The sequence below is a fragment of the Marmota monax genome, unplaced genomic scaffold (assembly GCF_021218885.2).
Source record: "Marmota monax isolate L192 unplaced genomic scaffold, Marmota_monax_Labrador192_F-V1.1 WCK01_AAM20220418_F8-fsc00003, whole genome shotgun sequence".
In the NCBI taxonomy this organism is placed as follows: domain Eukaryota; kingdom Metazoa; phylum Chordata; class Mammalia; order Rodentia; family Sciuridae; genus Marmota; species Marmota monax.
This window is the reverse complement of record NW_026694084.1, coordinates 18,411,711-18,430,691: the sequence shown is the minus strand read 5'-3', so window position 1 is coordinate 18,430,691 and position 18,981 is coordinate 18,411,711. Positions and strand designations below refer to the sequence as shown.

At 39.4% G+C, this 18,981-nt stretch overlaps 1 protein-coding gene across 1 annotated transcript; it reads right to left on the bottom strand.

Moving 5' to 3' along the window:
* Positions 1-12,401: 12,401 nt before the first annotated feature.
* LOC124106979 (uncharacterized) lies at positions 12,402-18,235 on the bottom strand. Its single transcript, XM_046464926.2, is given in 2 exon segments — positions 12,402-12,657; positions 12,660-18,235. Coding segments are annotated over 2 exon segments (4,587 nt in total). The 5' UTR covers positions 17,191-18,235; the 3' UTR covers positions 12,402-12,601.
* Positions 18,236-18,981: the final 746 nt, after the last annotated feature.

Below are 18,981 nucleotides of genomic sequence, written 5' to 3'. Positions count from 1 at the left end.
TGATTATTGAATAATAGTTATTGAAGTACCATTTTCTGTTTAAACTATTATTGTGATGATTATCCTGAGATAAAAAGCTTAAACAAATTTTTACTTTTTTCTTTCTTCCTTAGATCTAGCTTCTGCTGGAAATGGAAGTTCTGAATCACAGATTTGGACCAGATTTATCTTCTGGGTGCATATTTTCTGATTTCTGTTGAAGAATTGACAAAATATATTATTTCTTGGTTGAGAGGAGGAAAGCCATTTATAAAAAGTGACTCTGGGACACAAAGGTCCATTTTTAAGTTACCTCCAAGCCTAATGTGAAGGTGCACTGTTATCTCAAGGGCCTCTTAGCTCCCCTGATAGATATCTGAAATATGTTTGACATATACCTCATTTTTTTCAGAAACACATTTTCAAGTTTAGCCAGCATATGGTCTGAATGAATAAAGAAGATTAAACAAATACGGAAAGAATCTCATTACTCTACTCTTTTTAATGGATTTAATGAACACTATTCTGTTTTCTGTGTGACCTATACCTGTTGTTTTGTAAATTTTACTCCAAATTAGGTCTTCTCTTTGAATTCTGTGAGAAAGACTTCTCTTTCCCCTGGTATTTTAGCTTCAGGCCTATCTAATCTTGTATGTTAATTCATGCAAAATCTGCTCTGTTTTCTAAGGTTTCTTGAAATCTTCATTTTGTTGTTGTACTCCTATTTTATTTTCCTTGCTATTATAGGTTTAGTGTTTTATAGATCAATTAATATGTTCATTTCATTGAGAGTCAAAGAAAGAAGGAATGTGCAAATTTTGGATCAATATAAAATTCTGGAGCAGAAGTTATTACAACTTTCAATTGCTTTAACATTTAATACCTTTATTTAGAATTATTTTTATGCTTATCTATCTCATATTTATTCAATTTTTTCCTATTGCAAAATATAATAAGAATATTAATCAGCCAAATCTATAAGAGAACATTAATATACCCCATGTTCTTTTTTCCTTGAAAAAGCTATACTTAACATAAATTGTTAGTTTAAATAATTAACTGGACACTAACAGATGGCAGAATTCTGTGTGTAACCTGAATTCATTAATACATATTCTTCTATGTGAATCTTTCATCCTGCTTCTCTTCTACCATAAATGCAATTACCTATGCCAATGAAAATATTAGTCCAGTAAGCTAATAAAATAAAAACTTACTATTATGTGATTTTCCTAATTTCCAAACATATGGCATTTTAACTTATCTTTTACATAATTATAATGTAGTCAGAGAACATATTGCACAATACTTTAGTCATCTGAAATCTACAGAAACTTATATTGTGTCCCAGAATTAAATAGTTTTATAAAATTTCTCCATACACTTAAAATATAAATATTGTCATGGTTACATGCTCTATATATGCTGATTATTGATTACCTTTTATTGATTACCTTGTTCAAATAGTATACATATTCACTGTTTTTCTTAATTTGGTTTATCAAATACTGGGAAAGATATGTTAAAATGCTGCATTATGCTTCAGGATTTGTCTGTTTCTTCTTTGAGTTCTGATGGGGTTTGCTGTGTTCATTTTAATAAGTGTGTGTTTTGAGTATGCCATTCTCTACAACAGCAAATCTACTAAAAGAAAATTGAATAAGTGAGACTGATTTTTCTTACAGAAGGGTTTTGAAATTATAATGTATTAATAAACACTTACTTTTAAAATATTTTTGTTATAAAGAACAATTTAATTCTAAAATAATGTTTATGATTATTTCTTTAGAAAGCATCTAAGTTTTAGCTGTCTTTGATTCTCTCTGTTTCTATATTTGACTACTTTTATACATTTGTCTACCTTCAACAATTCTCCTGAAATTCATTAGTCTTATAAAAACTTAATTCACATTGGCATTTTTTTCTTTCTTTTCTTTCTTTCTAATATATACTGATGTAGTGATCATATAAAGCCTAACATCATAACAGATGATGGTCTCTATTTACAAGTTCCCTCACATTAGAGTGGGAATTTTTTTTGTTCCCAAATACATCATATCAGACTGGGAAAAGGAGACAAACTAGTCATAAAGCTCTCAATTTCCTTATCCTAATATCTGAAATGTCCAACTGAAATCAAATGTAAGTACCACGAGACAAGCTCACCTGTTGATTGGTTTCATTTTGAATTTTTAATTTCATTTGAATTTTGAATTCTGCTTAGGGCCCTTATCTTCTAAATGACATTTACTCGGCTTTATGTTTTAGAGATTTACAAAACATTTAGATTATTCTGTATCATATTTTCTATTTTAAAATATTTTAAAAAACCATCTTTGCAAACTGAAGTAACTAAATTAAATCAGTTTTAATTCCACTAGGTGTCATTGTGAGTGATGAGGGGCCATACCATCCTGTGGAGACATTTCGACTCTGAAATCCTGAAGGCTTGGTTCAAATTCATCTCACAGTACTTACTAGCATTTACAAATTAAGCAAGTGTCACTTTTTTGTGTACAAAATGAAATTAAATTGTTCAATAATGAAATAACATAATTGTTAATTATATAGACTTACGTTACCAATTATTTATATAATAAATAATTAATAAATCAATTAAATAATTAAATATAAGATTCAGCTTTCCTCTTTACACCAGAAAATTACATACTTTTTCTTTAAGGTTTTCATAATGTTAAAAGTGTATACTTATATCTAAATGTATAAAAGTACTTTCTATTTCTGGTATTTGAATAATAAGTAGGAATTTAATTGAATTCACAATAAACTCAGTGTGTTAATTATAAATTTTAGTAAAAAGAAATTTAAGAATTAATGTAGTTTTAATATATTAAGAAAGAGTTGATTCTAATGGAATGTAAAGTGTTTGCTAATGCCTACTACCAAGATGATAAGATATCTAATTTTGCAAGGCTTAGTTCCCAAGGATAAATATTTGGGGTATCCGTCTTGAAGTTAAAATATTTATTTTTTCGACTTTAATTTTAAAATCACATTAAATGTGTTCAATAAGTATCTAAGAGACTTTCCTTTTGTACACAAAGGGAGATCCATCAATTAGTGTATCTCATTTGCAGTAAATGAAAATGGAAGAAAGTCCTAATTACTATACACTATACTATATCCTTCAAACCACAGCTGCATCCTACCATTGCTTCATTAACAAAATCTCTAAGTAACTAAATCTTGCTAGAATTTTAAAACCTTTGCTTTATGTGCACAACATATACTTCTCTCAGATTGGTAAACATAATTTACCCTTAAATAAAATGGTAATGATGATAAAATTAAGGTAGAAACAAGTAAGGTAATTTCTCTCAAATCCCAGGGTTAGCCCACAGCTAGGGAGGACTCAAGCTAGGTGTTCTGACTCTACAAACCTATGGGCTTGATTATTGACTTTATTAATTAAGATAGAAAGAAAATATAATTTGAAAAAGCAAATACTATACAAAACAGAATTTGCTCATCAAGCTTAAGATAACATTGTGTGGCTTTGGAAGAAAGCTTAATTATCATGGGGAAATAGTCATGGGTCCTGAATAAAGAGATAAAACAGGAAGAAATAGAATGCAAATTTGGTCTAACATAGCTGTCCCATATGACTTGAGCAACTTCTTTTTGTATAGAAAGCAGGTGTGAAAGAATGATAAGATACAGACACTCTTTGACTTGAGTGAGGTTACATCCTGATAAATCCATCAGAAGATTTCATGTCAGAAATGCATTTGACACAAGTAACCTACTGAACATCCCAACTTAGAATAAAGTGCAGCGTAGAAGTATTGGATGTTTCGCATCCTGTGGTTGACTGGGAACTGTGGATTGCTATTGCTGCCCAACATGGCAAGATAATATATTGTTGAATATCATCCAGGAAAACATCAAAATGCAAAATCTGAAAAATTATTTTTACTGAATATGCATTGTTTCCACAAGATCATAAAAGTTGAAAAGCTGGAAGTCTGTACAGTATTAGATATATGTGGGTGTAGGGTACAATTTTGTAGTACTTAACTAAGTATCAGTGAAATATGAGTCATTGTCTAAGACTGTTAAAGAGCAAATGTCATGGAACCTGTTTTGAGATGTGTACTTTATTGCCAGAAGATAGCAGAGTTAGCTGTTGAAGTGGGTTTACAATCGGGTATTAATTATTTAAAATCTATAGTTGATGTGCTAAAATCAGGCAGTGATGATTAATTAGATGATTACTTAGCTTGATGTAAAATCTAATTGGGTAAAGTTAGAATCTTCAATTTTCAGAAAATATAGTGAGAATGCCCCAGATTTTAGAAAGTGGATGGAACCCTACATTGCTGTCCCAGCAATCATGTGAAAAAAGTGAAATTTAATCCTTGTTACTTTCCCAGCTTCTGTTTCACAACAATGCTAGTTAGTTTTGTTTTCTCTCTTATTGCAGCAACAAGTATCAGTTACCTTTAACTCTAAAGTTTTTAATAAAAATATTCTATCATTTTAAATATGCTACTTGACCATGATAAATGTGTGATAAAAGTTTGGCATGAATGTAAGCAGGGTCTTTTGGCCATTTGGTCAGGAAGTAATATTAACTCATTTATTAGAAACCTACTTGTTAACTCTAGTCACTGTGATGTACAATAAATCTATTGAACTTGCTCCCTCCTCATCTCACAGGAATTTTGTGCCCTTTGACCAACATCTTTTCAACTATGTTCCATGCAGCCTCTTGAAATCAACATTTTGTTCTCTGTTTCTTTGAGCTCAACTAATAATATTTTTCCTATTTGAAAACTGCTGCAAGTAAATTTTAAGAATTCTCAATACACAAATACAATGTGAGGCAAAACACATATTAAATAGCTTAATTTATTCATTCTATGTGTACATATATCAAAACATCATGATTTCTACATAAATACATATAATTTTCATGTATCAATTAAACAAGCAAATGATTAATTTATTGATCCAAGTGGAGACTGTATACATCAGTTTACACAACTAACCCATAGGGAAAGCATCAAGAAATTTTCTTTATAGGGATAAAAAGAAAAGTGACCTAATATTAAGACACAAGGTGCTGTGCAACCATAAAAAGTCAGTTAAAATTGAGGAGTTTTCTCAAGTAAGTTAATCCTAAAATAGATACTAAAAGACAAAGACAAGTTAGCTAGCAAGAAATCTGGTTCAGAGAATGTGAGGTGACAGGAGACATTGAAGGGGGAAAAAAGAGCTCAAGCATACATTTAAAAATGAGAGAGTGCATTAGCAAGGACTTGAGGAATATGAGCTTTTACCCTACTTGCAGGTTCCCAACTTAGCTTGACATGGCATCAAGGAGGCTGACAGGATGAACAAAACTCATGAATCAGTGACACTGTTTTTTTGTAAGCCCCAGTTTTTGCAGAATGAAGTAAACACCTTAGGTCGCCTTACAATGATCACACCTATCCTTTGCTCCATTGAAAGACAGTATGTCTGTCTTCCAACACTGGAAGCAACACTTCCCTTTGCTTCCCAAGGAAATACTAGCTTTATTTTCTTAGGTGTTTACCAAACAACCTTCCCTGAAAGATAATTTCAGGTAAACTGTCACTAATGCCTCATTAATAAGACATAAAGTAATGCAAGAGACCTGTGGAGAATTTTCTCCCCAAAGTACTATGTTTAGAATATTGTAATTGCTAACATTCTTAAGTTAAAAGACAGGTGCAAAACCTAAGACCATGGCAGAAAAGTGCAGAGGAGACATATTAAAGGGAGACATATTAAAAGAATACTAAATCCTCATATGCAATTATATAAAAGTTACAAATGAGACAAGCAAAGGGCTGAAAGATTATATATATATATATATATATATATATATATAGCAGTGGAGAGTGTTGCTGTTATTAGCATGAGAAAGTTATGAAAAAAGAGTAGAAATACTATATTTTTAAAAATCATAGGGCCTCAAAAATCACAGGATATATACTACTACAATGAAGACACCTCAATATTTTTCTCTACCATCTACAGAGTATTTAAGATTCATTTTTCTGATAATTTAAAATTGATATATCTATAATAATTGGTTTAATATAGTTTTAATGAATAGAGTCAAAAGTATTTTCTAATACTTATAATTAGCATTTCTAAAAATTTGACATTGTTTTCAGTATAAATTCTGCAACTTTTTATATTATCTTGTACTTCTTCATGATTCATTTTCAGTCACTTAAAAAAGTTACAAAATGGTCACTTTTAGATTTTTCTAGTCCCTCCCAGATCTTAAGTATTATTTTGTTTATTATGTTCATATTTTCTGCCTTTTCCAAAGCAGTTTATTTTCTTGCAAGAATTGTGAATATTTTTCCGTCCTGATCTCACCTCTAGTGGTGGTGGTTTATTTTGAAGTACGCCCTGCCCACCCTCTGGAGTACTAACTTGCTTAGACAGTTCAAGCATCCCTAAATAGAGGTTTCCCAGTGCTATTCTTGATATGCCCTGTAGCTTTCAATAGCAGTGGACAATTTAAATAGTATCTGAGCTTGGCATTCATTGGACAAATTATAGGAAGTGTAAATTCAGCTCCAATACTCCCATATGCTTAAGAGACTGGCATTTTTATTGTTCCAGGGTAATTTTTATCCACTCAAGAGCCTAGGCAGATGGCATATGCTCTCACCATACTTCAGGACACATGAACAATTTTCTTAGTTTCCCTTTCTTGGGTGTGTAACATTCTTATAATAACCAAGCTTTATACAAGAGTCTAAATTTCAACCGTCTCTACCCTGAGTGAGTAGGAGTGCATTGAATGTTCACATGTGGAGGCAGTATATGCAACTCCATTTGCTGCTTTAGCCCTAAGTCATGCTTTGCATTCTTATACTGTTCTCTTTCTTTATTTCTGGAAACCAGAACACTCAATTTCATTCTTTTAACCCCATATATATTTATTATTGGTTGTGTCATTATATTTATTTTCCAGATAATTCCATCACATTTTATTAGTTTATATATGCTGCACATTGTGTGTATTCCATATACCATTTCTATACCTAGTTCAGCTATAGTCCCATTCTCTTATCCTCTTATACATAGTTTGATACTTTCTTGACCTATGTGTAGCCTATTTCTCAACTTGCCTAAAATTCAACTCTCTTAGTCCACTTTTCCATTTTTTGATAAATCCTACTTCTCTTGCAATTTTTTTTCTCCATATTAGTAAATAATACCTCTTCTGTCCTATTTGCTTATTCAGAAAACTTTGGAGACATACTTGACTCATTTCACTCTCTACCAGTTCATATTTAAACTGCTCAAAACTATTTTTGACTGTTTTTCCTAAAAATATCCAGAAGCCAACTATATTCTCCACCTCCATATCACATATTCTGGTTCCAGTCCAAGGGCTCTTATTGCAGGAGCATACAAATTCATCTCCTTGTTTTCACTTTCTACCTGTACTAACCCAGGTTCATCAGGGCAACCCCAGTGACAGTTTTAAAATCCAAATCATACAATATTACTGCACTCTTCCAAATTCTCTTAATAGCTTCCCAACTCCTTCAGAGTAGACTGTGGTATAGTTTTCAGGATTTACAAAGCACTAACTAAATCTATTGCATAACCCATGTTTCTGAACATTTTAAGTTGCCATTATTCACACCTACTGGCTTCTTCATAGTTCCTTGACATGCAAAGTTGAGTCATGTGAAATAGGTGTTAGGATAGGTGAAAAATGGTCAACTTAGGGGTCTTCTATGTGTCTCAAGAAAATGTTCATCCTAGGAAATCTGTACTCAATGCTCCATCTTTTCTTCCAATAACCACTTGGATCCTTCATTCTTTTAAATCTTGTTTAACAGCATTTTGTGACAGGGCTTCACTGACCATCTTTATAGCAGAGTTGCCTCTCATTCTTAATTTGCTTTTTTTTTTTTTACCAGACATATCACCTCCTGATACTACATATTTATTTGTTTATTCAGTCTCTTTTACCAGAATGTTAGTCCCTTAAGGGGAATATCTGTTTGTTTAATACACCATCTGTAGTGCCTGTACTTTTTTTTAGAAAAGATATATTGCTAAATACAGAACTTAGCACAAAATTTTTTATTAACCAGTGAGGTTACTGAATGGCATAAAATCCTTCATATAAATAGTTTGTATGATTTACCTAAAAATCAGAATCAGTGGTAATTCTCAGTTTCTAAACTTGCTTTTTAATTATTGAATCATGGAAAATCAGAAGCATCTTGTAATGTGACTTAATTTTGATACTATGTATATATTTCATAATTATTTAATATTTGATTTTAATTAGTGGGGCTTTATAAGGAGTATAACTTCTACAACATCTGAAAAGTTTGGGCTCACTGAATATTCATTTTTGTTGACATTGAAGAATTTTATTAATGTTCAAATCTAAAAATGTGGCATGTTTCCATTTTAATTGTTAGTGACATCATTTATTATTGAGACTTTATAAGAATTTGAATTTGACCTTCTAATAATAAATCAGTCACTTTACATGTTCTGAACAATCCATTGGAAAATCTGTTTTAATATTGTTTGATGTTTTAAGATTAGGCATTTCCTTTATTGTTCTATAGTCATGAGAGTTTTCATTCTTTCTTTTAAAGTAATATTATGGGCTGTAGCATGCCACCAGTGACACTACTTGAGTGGTATTTTACTGGGTACTGAGCCATGGGAACTCAGGTCTCCCCTTGGGAACAATCTTGGCATTCCCGTGTGTAGACTCCCCAAGAAGTGAGATCTCTGCCCTCGTTCTACCAATGGGACAGCTCTCTCAGCTCTGGAATTTGGAGTTACCATTAGGCTTGGACAGCCCATCTCCAACCTTATTTGGCAAAAGAACATTCCATCAAAATCCTTTTGAAGCCCCCTTTGTATGAATAAAGGAAATGTGGGTTCTTGCTCTCTCCCTTCTTCCAGTGTGGAAGCAGGACAGGTAAGGTCACAGAGCTGTCCTGCCCCCGCATTTTAAAATTATTTCTTTGTCATGTGATTTTTTGCAAAATTTCTCAGCCAGCACATTTCACTCAAGGGAAACCCAAAATTCATAGCCCACATGGGACACAGGAGAGAAGTACAGGAATCAAGAAGTATAAGAATTGAGAATGGGAAAGGAAGCTAATTATCTTATGAATCATGTGGAAAACTTGATGATTACTTGTACTGGGAAATTTATAAACTAAAATGTCATCATAAACCAAGATTTAGCATACTCTCAGAGTCATTTCATTATATTTTGGACATTCTTATCACAGGACTTTGGAAGACGAAATAATTTGCAAAATGTTTGTAAACAAAATTTTTATTAAAGAAACTAAATTTTTATAAACAATTTGAACAACAGAGAATGTAAAAATGACAGCCTTTCCATTTAATGTTAACATTGCTTATATATCTTATTTATTATTATGAAATATCCACAGATCCCAAACCCGGAATGAACCACACGAGACACTGGCTGCAAAAAGCAGGAGGCGTTTATTCTCACACAGGCGCCTGCGGGTGCACAGCAAAACCTCAGCCGGAGCTTTGATGAGCTGGCACACCGGGCTTTGGGGTATAGATTTTTTATATGGAACAGGTGGGTTAGGTCTTAGCTTAGCACAGCAACAGCCTTCCTATTGGTCCCTCTGAATTTAGCAGTTGAGTCACCTAGGGGGGTAAACTTGTTTTTCAACTTTTTGTTCTCAGAAAAACCATAAAATTGCATTCTGTCCTTTCAGTTCCTGTTTTTAAACCTAGTTCTCAAGTTTAACCAGTAGGACTGTCTAAAAGGAACATCTTGTGATAGGGGGCCCATTAGGGTTATCTACATGGAACATCTTGTGGTAACATTGTGCAACACCTGAGGTGCTACATGCTGCTGGAGGGGTTTTGACATGGGGGTTGGGTGAGGATGTGTCTTGCAGCTTTGAGGCCTAGGGGTTTGGTCATCTAATGCTGGGCCTGGGTCTTGAGGTCCTACATTCCCCCCTTTTTCTTTATCCGGGATATAATCTTATATCCATTGATCTACCTGCTCAGAGTCCGGTATTTGCTCAGCTGATGGTTCAGGGTGCTGTGGGAGTACTTGATATTGCTGCGCGAGTACCATAGTTTGAATTACAGACAATCTTTTTTTTATAAATTGCATTAATTTGTTAAATATGCAGGGCCCAAATGTTAAGATCAGCAGCAATACAATTAAGGGACCGGCTACAGTAGATAATATAGTAGTTAACCAAGGGGAGTTATTAAACCAGCTTTCAAACCAACTTTGGGAGCTTTGCAGAGACCTTTCCCTTGCATCTAGTCTTTCTCTAAGCTTTGTCATAGACTCCCTTACTACCCCTGTGTGATCGGTGTAAAAGCAACAGTTTTCTTTTAAGGCTGTACAAAGTCCTCCCTCCTTCAAGAATAATAGGTCCAGACCTCGTCTATTCTGCAAGACAACTTCTGATAAGGAGGTTAGGGATTTTTCTAAAGCAGTTACAGAGGTTTCTATTGCTCTTAGGTCTTGTTGGATTGCAGCTTCTAGAATCCCTAGCTGTCGGGGGCCCTCAACCAGAGCTGCAGCCCCAGTCCCAATTCCTGCCAATACTCCTGCTCCTAACAAGACTGCCAGGGTAAGGCTAATAGGCTCTCGGGTGTATCGAATCCTGCCCATGAAATGTCCTTCAAATTCCTCTGAGGAATAATAGAATAGTCGTGGGTAGATTCGGACTAACACACAAAAATCAGTGGAGGCATTGAGGATTGCCGTGGAAATACAGGGGGTCAGTCCAATGTTGCAGGCCCAATAAGTTCCGGGGGGACCCCACAAATAGTTATTTTGTGAGCCATTTGTCAGGAGGGTGGTGTTACAGAGAGGTTGATGTGACAGGGGTATATTTCCTACACAGATCCCTTGTCCTGAAACTTCAGTGATGGTGAGTTTATAGCCGGGCAGGGACATACATTTAGGATCAGGGTTTATGTTACTGTTCCAGTCAGACATTATTGCTATTCCTTCATAGTAGGGTGGGCCGAAGGTGAGACAGAGCCAACATTCCCGGGTGCGGTCTGGGTTGGTGGCATTGAGGGCATAAAAGGCTCCTTGAATCAAATCTAACAATCGGTTTTCGGTTTCAGGGAGTGTGGGTTCGGGGGAGTAACTAGAGGTTTGACAGTCTATGGTTACAATTTGAGACATGGGTGGCTCACTGGGAGGTACTTTGGGCGGACTTTTTGATTGTCTGGGAACTGAGGGAGCTCTTTGGTCCCCGAGAACAGGATTAGGTCCTATTGGGCTCATCAAAATTGGGGTTAGAGATAATTTGATTCTGAGAATTACACCGAGATCATCTCCTTTCATAAACCATCTAAGGCCCCATGTTCTCCCAGTGAGCCAGGGATCTAGCTGTTCTTTTCCTTTTTCTGTAAACTGTATCCGTAAGGGCAATGATTTGTCCCCTTGGTAGTAAGATGTAGGGGGGGGATAGCAATCAGAGGGGCGCGTACCATGGGGAGTGAAGTTTTTGAGTATTGTTATGAATTCCTTATCAGAAGAAGGTTTCCAGTGAGCGTCCCCTGTAGTTTCACAGCCCCAGGAGGAGCAAAAGTATGTTTTATAATTTCCACATCTACGTGCTTGGGTTCGGTTTCTCCCTTCTTTGGGACAAACGTAAAAGTCATGTTGACCCAGTCTGCATCTCGTTATGGGGGTAGAACAATAAGTACTGAGGTCATGTGAGTTGCCGGGAATATCCCAAGAGTCTGATTCAGCGGCTAGTTGACAAAAGTCTGGGGTCAAAATAGGCCACCATGTGCCAGGGATGTGGGCTGCTGTAATAGACCAAATTATTTTTCCGGTTTCGGAATACACCTGCCAAGTCAACTTCATGGGGGTATGGGGATTACTACCTAGGACGAGGGGAGTAGCGTAGAGAGCAAGAGTGATTAACAACGTGTAAGTCTTATCTTTAGCGGGTTTTGGGTGCGTTGCAGTTTCCATTCTGGATCCAGAGAGGCGTCTGTGGGCTCCTGCGGATGTGCAGCTTTCACGTGGGAAGCGTGGATCCAAGCGGTGATGCCGTCCACTTTGATTGCAGTGGGAGTGGTCAGCAGGATGGTGTAAGGTCCTTTCCACCGCGGTTCGAGGTTCTTGCTCTGGTGCCTGCGTACCCAGACGGTGTCTCCGACTTTGAAGGGATGTGGCAGCGAGGGGGTTTTGAGTTCCTCCTTGTATGCTGCGGCTAGAGGCTTCCAAACCTTGTTCTGGACCAACTGCAAGGCACGCAAATGAGTCTGCATAGATGGGGTGAGGGAGGCATAAGTTTCAGTTTCATAAAAGTTAACAGCAGGTGGTGGTGCACCATACAAAATCTCAAATGGGGTTAGCCCCTGTGGGCCTGGGGTGTTTCGGGCCCGGTATAAAGCTAAAGGTAGGAGTTGTACCCAGTCTCTAGTGCCAGTTTCAAGCGTTAATTTAGTTAGAGTCTCCTTGATGGTTCTATTCATCCTTTCTACCTGTCCTGAACTTTGGGGTCTATAAGCACAATGTAATTTCCAATTAATCCCCAATGTATTGGCCACCATCTGACTTACCTGGGAGACAAAGGCAGGCCCGTTATCTGACCCAATGGTCCCGGGTACTCCATACCTGGGAAAGATTTCTTCCAGTAATTTCTTTGCAACCACCTTAGCAGTCTCATGCCGAGTTGGGAATGCCTCGGTCCATCCAGAGAAAGTGTCAACAAAAACCAGAAGATATTTGTAGCCATACATACCAGGTTTAATTTCAGTGAAGTCTATTTCCCAATGGGTTCCGGGCTTATGGCCTTTTACCCGGATCCCTGTTCCAATTTTGATCTTACCAGCATTTACCTGGGCACATGCTTGACAGTTTTCTGCTTCTTGGCGCAGAAGTTGATCCCTGTTTGGAAGATATAAAGTACCTTCCCCACGCTCTAAGAGCTCCTTCATCTTTTTAGCCCCAAGGTGTGTTAGTCTGTGTAGGGACTTTACTAATTGTTTTGAATTTTTGAGGGGCATGATAGTCTTTCCTTGATATTTCCAGACATTTTTTCCGGGGTCATAAGTGGCCCCCAGTTTTTGTATGGCATCTAAATCTTTATCTTCATAGACCCAGTGTTCTTCATGGTCATCATGTGGTGGGTCTACTCGTTGGGGCAATAGAGTCACTATCAAAAGCTGTGGCCCTAGGGCTGCTTTCTTGGCCGTTTCATCTGCTAATCTGTTCCCTTTGGCCTCTGGAGTATTACCTTTTTGATGACCGGGGCAATGCATGATACTTAACTTTTTAGGCAAGAATAAAGCTTTAAGTAAGGCTAATATTTCAGCCTTATTTTTGATCTCTTTTCCTTCTGAGCTTAGTAGACCCCGGCGTCTGTAAATTTCTCCGTGTATGTGAGCAGTAGCAAAGGCATATCTACTGTCAGTGTACACGTTTAGTTTCTTCCCCTCTGCCAACTTTAACGCTTGAGTCAGCGCTATCAGTTCTGCCCGCTGAGCTGATGTTCCGCCCGGAAGTGCACTCGCCCATATTACCTCAGATTCGGTGGTGACGGCTGCTCCTGCTCGTCGTTCTCCATTGAGCAGATAACTGCTTCCATCTGTGTACCAGACCAGCTCCACATCCTTCATCGGTTGGTCGGTGAGGTCCGGCCGGGTTCCCTGTGTCTCTGCAAGAATCTGCTGACAGTTGTGAGGATCGGCTTTTCCTGGGAGCGGCAGGAGGGTCGCTGGATTCAGCGTCACCATGGGACCAAACTGAATTCGGTCGGTGTCCAATAACAAAGACTGGTAATGGGTGAGTCGGGCATTTGACATCCAGCGATCAGGCGGCTGGCGAATCACAGTTTCGATGGCATGAGGGGTTAACAGGGTTAATGGCTGTCCCAAAGTCAGTTTAGTGGCATCCTTAATCAGCAGAGCCACAGCTGCAATCATCCGGAGGCATGGTGGCCATCCTGCTGCCACTGGATCTAATTTCTTTGACAGGTAGGCTATAGGTCGCCTCCAGGGCCCTAGTTTTTGGGTTAAAACCCCTTTTGCATATCCCCGTTTTTCATCTATAAACAGATCAAAGGGCTTGGTAATGTCCGGTAAGCCCAAAGCAGGGGCTGACAGAAGAGCCAATTTGATGTTATCAAATGCCAATTGATGTTCCTTAGTCCAAGCAAAGGAGTTACCTTGCTTAGTTAGTAGATACAAGGGGGCTGCTATCTCAGCAAACCCAGGAATCCAGAGTCTACAGAAACCTGCGGTCCCCAGGAATTCCCGCAGTTGCTTGGGACTCTGGGGGGTTGGTATACTTGAGATAGTCTCTTTTCTGGCAGTTGTCAACCATCGTTGACCATCATGGAGTTCATAGCCCAGATAGGTAACTTTTGTCTGACAGATTTGGGCCTTCTTTGCTGACGCCCTATACCCTAGTAGCCCCAAAGTTTGCAATAATTTCTCCGTACCTGCCTGGCAATCTTCCTCGGAGGTCGCAGCCAGCAAGATGTCATCTACATATTGGAGCATGATTAGGGAAGGGTGCCTTACACGGAAGTCTGCCAAATCCTGATGCAAAGCCTCATCGAAGAGTGTTGGGCTGTTTTTAAATCCTTGTGGCAGTCTCGTCCAGGTCAGCTGTCCAGAGATTCCCCCTTCTGGATCTTTCCATTCAAATGCGAAGAGAGCCTGACTTTGGGGAGACAGTCTTAGGCAGAAAAAAGCATCTTTCAGATCCAGAACAGTATACCAAGTATGAGTAGGAGGCAAAGTGCTAAGGAGATTGTAAGGATTTGGCACTGTGGGGTGGATATCGCATACCCTCTTGTTAACTTCCCTTAAGTCTTGGACTGGTCTGTAATCATTAGTCCCCGGCTTTTTAACTGGTAGTAGTGGGGTGTTCCAGGGCGATTGGCAAGGTGTTAGGATGCCTTGGTCTAGGAGGCGTTTGATATGCGGCTTGATGCCCTGATAGGCCTCTCTTGACATAGGATATTGTTTGATATTAATGGGAGTAGCAGCGGCCTTCAGATGAATGACTATTGGGGGCCGTTGTTTTGCCAATCCCATTCCTCCGGTTTCAGCCCAGGCCTCCGGGTAGGAACTAAGCCAATAGTCCATGTCTTTCATAGGTACCGAGGGCTTGTCAAAAAGTTTATATTCGTCTTCCAATTTGAAAGTCAATATATGTAATGGAGTCTGGTTTGGCCCCGTGATGGAGACGCCCCCATCTTTAAAATAAATTTGGGCTCTCAATTTAGCCAATAAGTCTCTTCCCAACAGTGGATACGGACAGTCAGGCACGTGTAGGAACGAATGAGAAACCTTACCTGTGGCAAGGTGTACTTCTCTCGTGGTGGTCCACCGGTAGGGTTTACTCCCAGTGGCACCTTGGACCCACGTCGTTTTGTGGCTCATGGGTCCTGGTGTCTGTGTCAGCACTGAGTGTTGGGCTCCGGTATCCACTAGGAAGGTCACAGGTTGCTCCCCTACTTGTAGAGTTACCCGGGGCTCAGGGGGGAGCTCCTGGCCCTGACTCCTCTAATCCTCATCTAATGTTAGCAGTCGGGGAGCCCGGTTGGTATCTCTCCTGGGGTTGGGGGGTCTCTTTGGGCAGTCTTTTACCCAGTGTCCTTTTTCCTTGCAGTAGGCACATTGATCTCGGTCTACACGGGGTCTGCTTTGCTCCCTGTCCCTGTTTACTTTGTTTCCCTGATGTCCTGCCTGAACTACGGTGGCCAATATTTTACTTAGTTCCCTGTTACGCCTTTGTTCTCTTTCCCTTTCTTTTTTGTCTGATTCCTCTCTAAGCTTAAGTTCTCGTTCTTCCTGCATCTTTCTGATCCTGTCCTCTCGTTCTTCTGGAGTTTCTCTTTTGTTATATATCTTTTCGGCTTCCTTCAGTAAGTCTGCCAGAGAAAAATCTTGCAAGTTATCTAGTCTCTGCAATTTAGACCTGATATCTGGGGCGGACTGCCAAATGAAAGCCATAGATACATTTCCTTTTTGGTCCTCGCTATCAGGATCAAAAGGAGTAAACCTCCGATATGCCTCTTTTAATCTTTCTAGAAATGCTGTCGGGGTTTCTGTTGCCCCTTGGGTAGTCTGTCTTACCTGAGCCAAATTAGTGGGTCGTCGCCCTGCTGCATGGAGACCCGCTATGAGTAACTGGCGATAGAGACGTAGGTGGTCCCTACCTGCTTCAGTCGCATGGTCCCAGTTTGGCCGGGTTAAAGGAAAAGCTTCATTAATCAAATTTGGGAGTTGGGTGGGACGCCCATCGTCCCCTGGCACATTTTTGCGAGCTTCCAAAAGAACTTTTTGTTTCTCCTCTGAAGTGAGGAGAATTTGCAGGAGCTGCTGGCAGTCATCCCATGTTGGCTGATGAGTTACTAGGATAGACTCAATCAAAGAGGTTAGAGCTATAGGGTCTTTAGAAAAGGAAGGGTTATGGGTTTTCCAGTTATAGAGGTCAGAGGCAGAAAAAGGCCAATACTGATATTGGCCATTGGGGCCTCCCGTCTGTCGCAGGGGGAGAACTCTGGAGGTGTCTCCTGAGGCGGTGTGATCCCGGCGTCCCCGGAGCCGTCCCACCATGGGAGAAGGATCCGGGGGAGCATTGGCGACTGGGCCTTCTTGGTTCTCGTCCTCGGAGGATGCTTGATCAGGTTCAGGGGCTTGTAAGGGCTGGGGCTGATAGGGAGGAGGCTCATCAGTCAGCAAGTCAATTAGAGTTGAGTCCTCCGGCGGTAGAACCTTCTTTGGTGTTGTCCCTGTTTTAACTGAGGTCTCAGATTTGTTAAGAACAGGGTAAAGATGAGAGGTTTGGGGAGGGGGAAGTGGAATGAGGGGAGCAGAGGGTTTAAGGGGAGGACGGAGAGGGGGTTTGGGTGGAGAGAAAGGAGCAACCCAAGGGGGGGGGTTGGAGGCTAAGTCCTCCCAGGTAACAATGTAGGGTATCTGGTCAGGGTGTCCATGAGGACCATGGGTGAAGATTCGGGTTTTCACCTGGAAAATAAGATCAGTATTAAAAGTCCCTTCTGCTGGCCAGCTGGTGTTGAATGTTGGCCATTCTGAAGTACAGAGAGTTTTCCATTTTTTCTTTTTGACTGTCACGGACAGGTTGTCTGCTCGATCTTGAACGTCTTGCCAATGATCTAGAGTTAGGCTCAAAGGGGTTGTTAGTGATTGTCCCATGTTACTTTCAGAGAGGAAATAGAGAGACAGACACAATGACACAAAAACGAAACCAAACAGTGAGATCGCTGCGCGGCTTCGGTGGAAACCGAACAAATCAGATGGCCTGGGAGAAGTTTGTACTTCTCTTTCGCCTACAAAAATGGTGTAACCCTCGGAAACACCGGGGGCCCCAAAGAAATGGACCCTTCTGATCCCTGGGACGTCTCCCAGGGTGGCAGGGGAGAAGTCCGAGTTCGTCAACTCCTTCTCAAGCTGCCTCAGAATACTAAATGACAGAACTGCCTCAGAATACTCAGAATACTAAATGACTATGCCTAGGATCATATAGTCTTACAGACGCTGCGCGGAACAAAGAACAGATAACCAACAGGACAACAAGACAGTCAGTTTGAGCTGGCCAGCTTACCTCCCAGTGATGTCGGGTGTCCTCCGGATAGGGACCGGGATCGGAACCGGAACCGGGATCTTGGATCTCGGTGGAACCTCCACAATGAAATATCCACAGATCCCAAACCCGGAATGAACCACACGAGACACTGGCTGCAAAAAGCAGGAGGCGTTTATTCTCACACAGGCGCCTGCGGGTGCACAGCAAAACCTCAGCCGGAGCTTTGATGAGCTGGCACACCGGGCTTTGGGGTATAGATTTTTTATATGGAACAGGTGGGTTAGGTCTTAGCTTAGCACAGCAACAGCCTTCCTATTGGTCCCTCTGAATTTAGCAGTTGAGTCACCTAGGGGGGTAAACTTGTTTTTCAACTTTTTGTTCTCAGAAAAACCATAAAATTGCATTCTGTCCTTTCAGTTCCTGTTTTTAAACCTAGTTCTCAAGTTTAACCAGTAGGACTGTCTAAAAGGAACATCTTGTGATAGGGGGCCCATTAGGGTTATCTACATGGAACATCTTGTGGTAACATTGTGCAACACCTGAGGTGCTACATGCTGCTGGAGGGGTTTTGACATGGGGGTTGGGTGAGGATGTGTCTTGCAGCTTTGAGGCCTAGGGGTTTGGTCATCTAATGCTGGGCCTGGGTCTTGAGGTCCTACAATTAGACATGACAACTTAAAAATTATTTTTTAAATTTTTATGAGTCACATATTCTGCTATTGGTATTATATATGCTCTGATGGCTATCCATAAGTCCCTAAGCTCTCTCTCTCTCTCTTTTTTCTTTACACTTTTTATTTTTGATTTATTATTTTCCTCTCTGAGAGGATAATTTCATCATCTATCATTGAGTTTACTAATCCTATCTACTGTTTGATTCAGTATGCTAGTGAATCCTCCTAGTGAATTTTTCCATTGATTTATTGTATTCTTCAGCTTCATGATTTCTCCATCTCTCTCTTTAAAATCCTTTAGTCTCTTTGTTGATGTAAAAGTATGTCAGGTCCTGTCATTGATCTGAGAGAAAGGTAAACCCATACTTCAGTGCCTTGAGCAATCCCCAAGAGAATCAGAACATTAGATGTATGCTCCATTCCTTTCCTTTCTTCTCCATGCAGAAGCTAGGCACTAGGGATTTTCTCTCAACTATATGAACCTATGCCCAGGGCAAGGGTTTTTGTGAGAGGGTTTTTCTAATTTTTTTTGCCAGCTTTAATGTGGCTGGTATTGTGCTTGTCTAGGGCACAAGATCACATTAATTAATTTTAGAATTTCTCATCTGTCTGTTGTTTAACTGATGTTTCTAGGAGGGGAAGAGATACATATATTTCCTGTTGTGCCATCTGGATGACTACCCCTCTATTCCAGAGGTTTTTCTTATGATAATAAAAATTACCTTC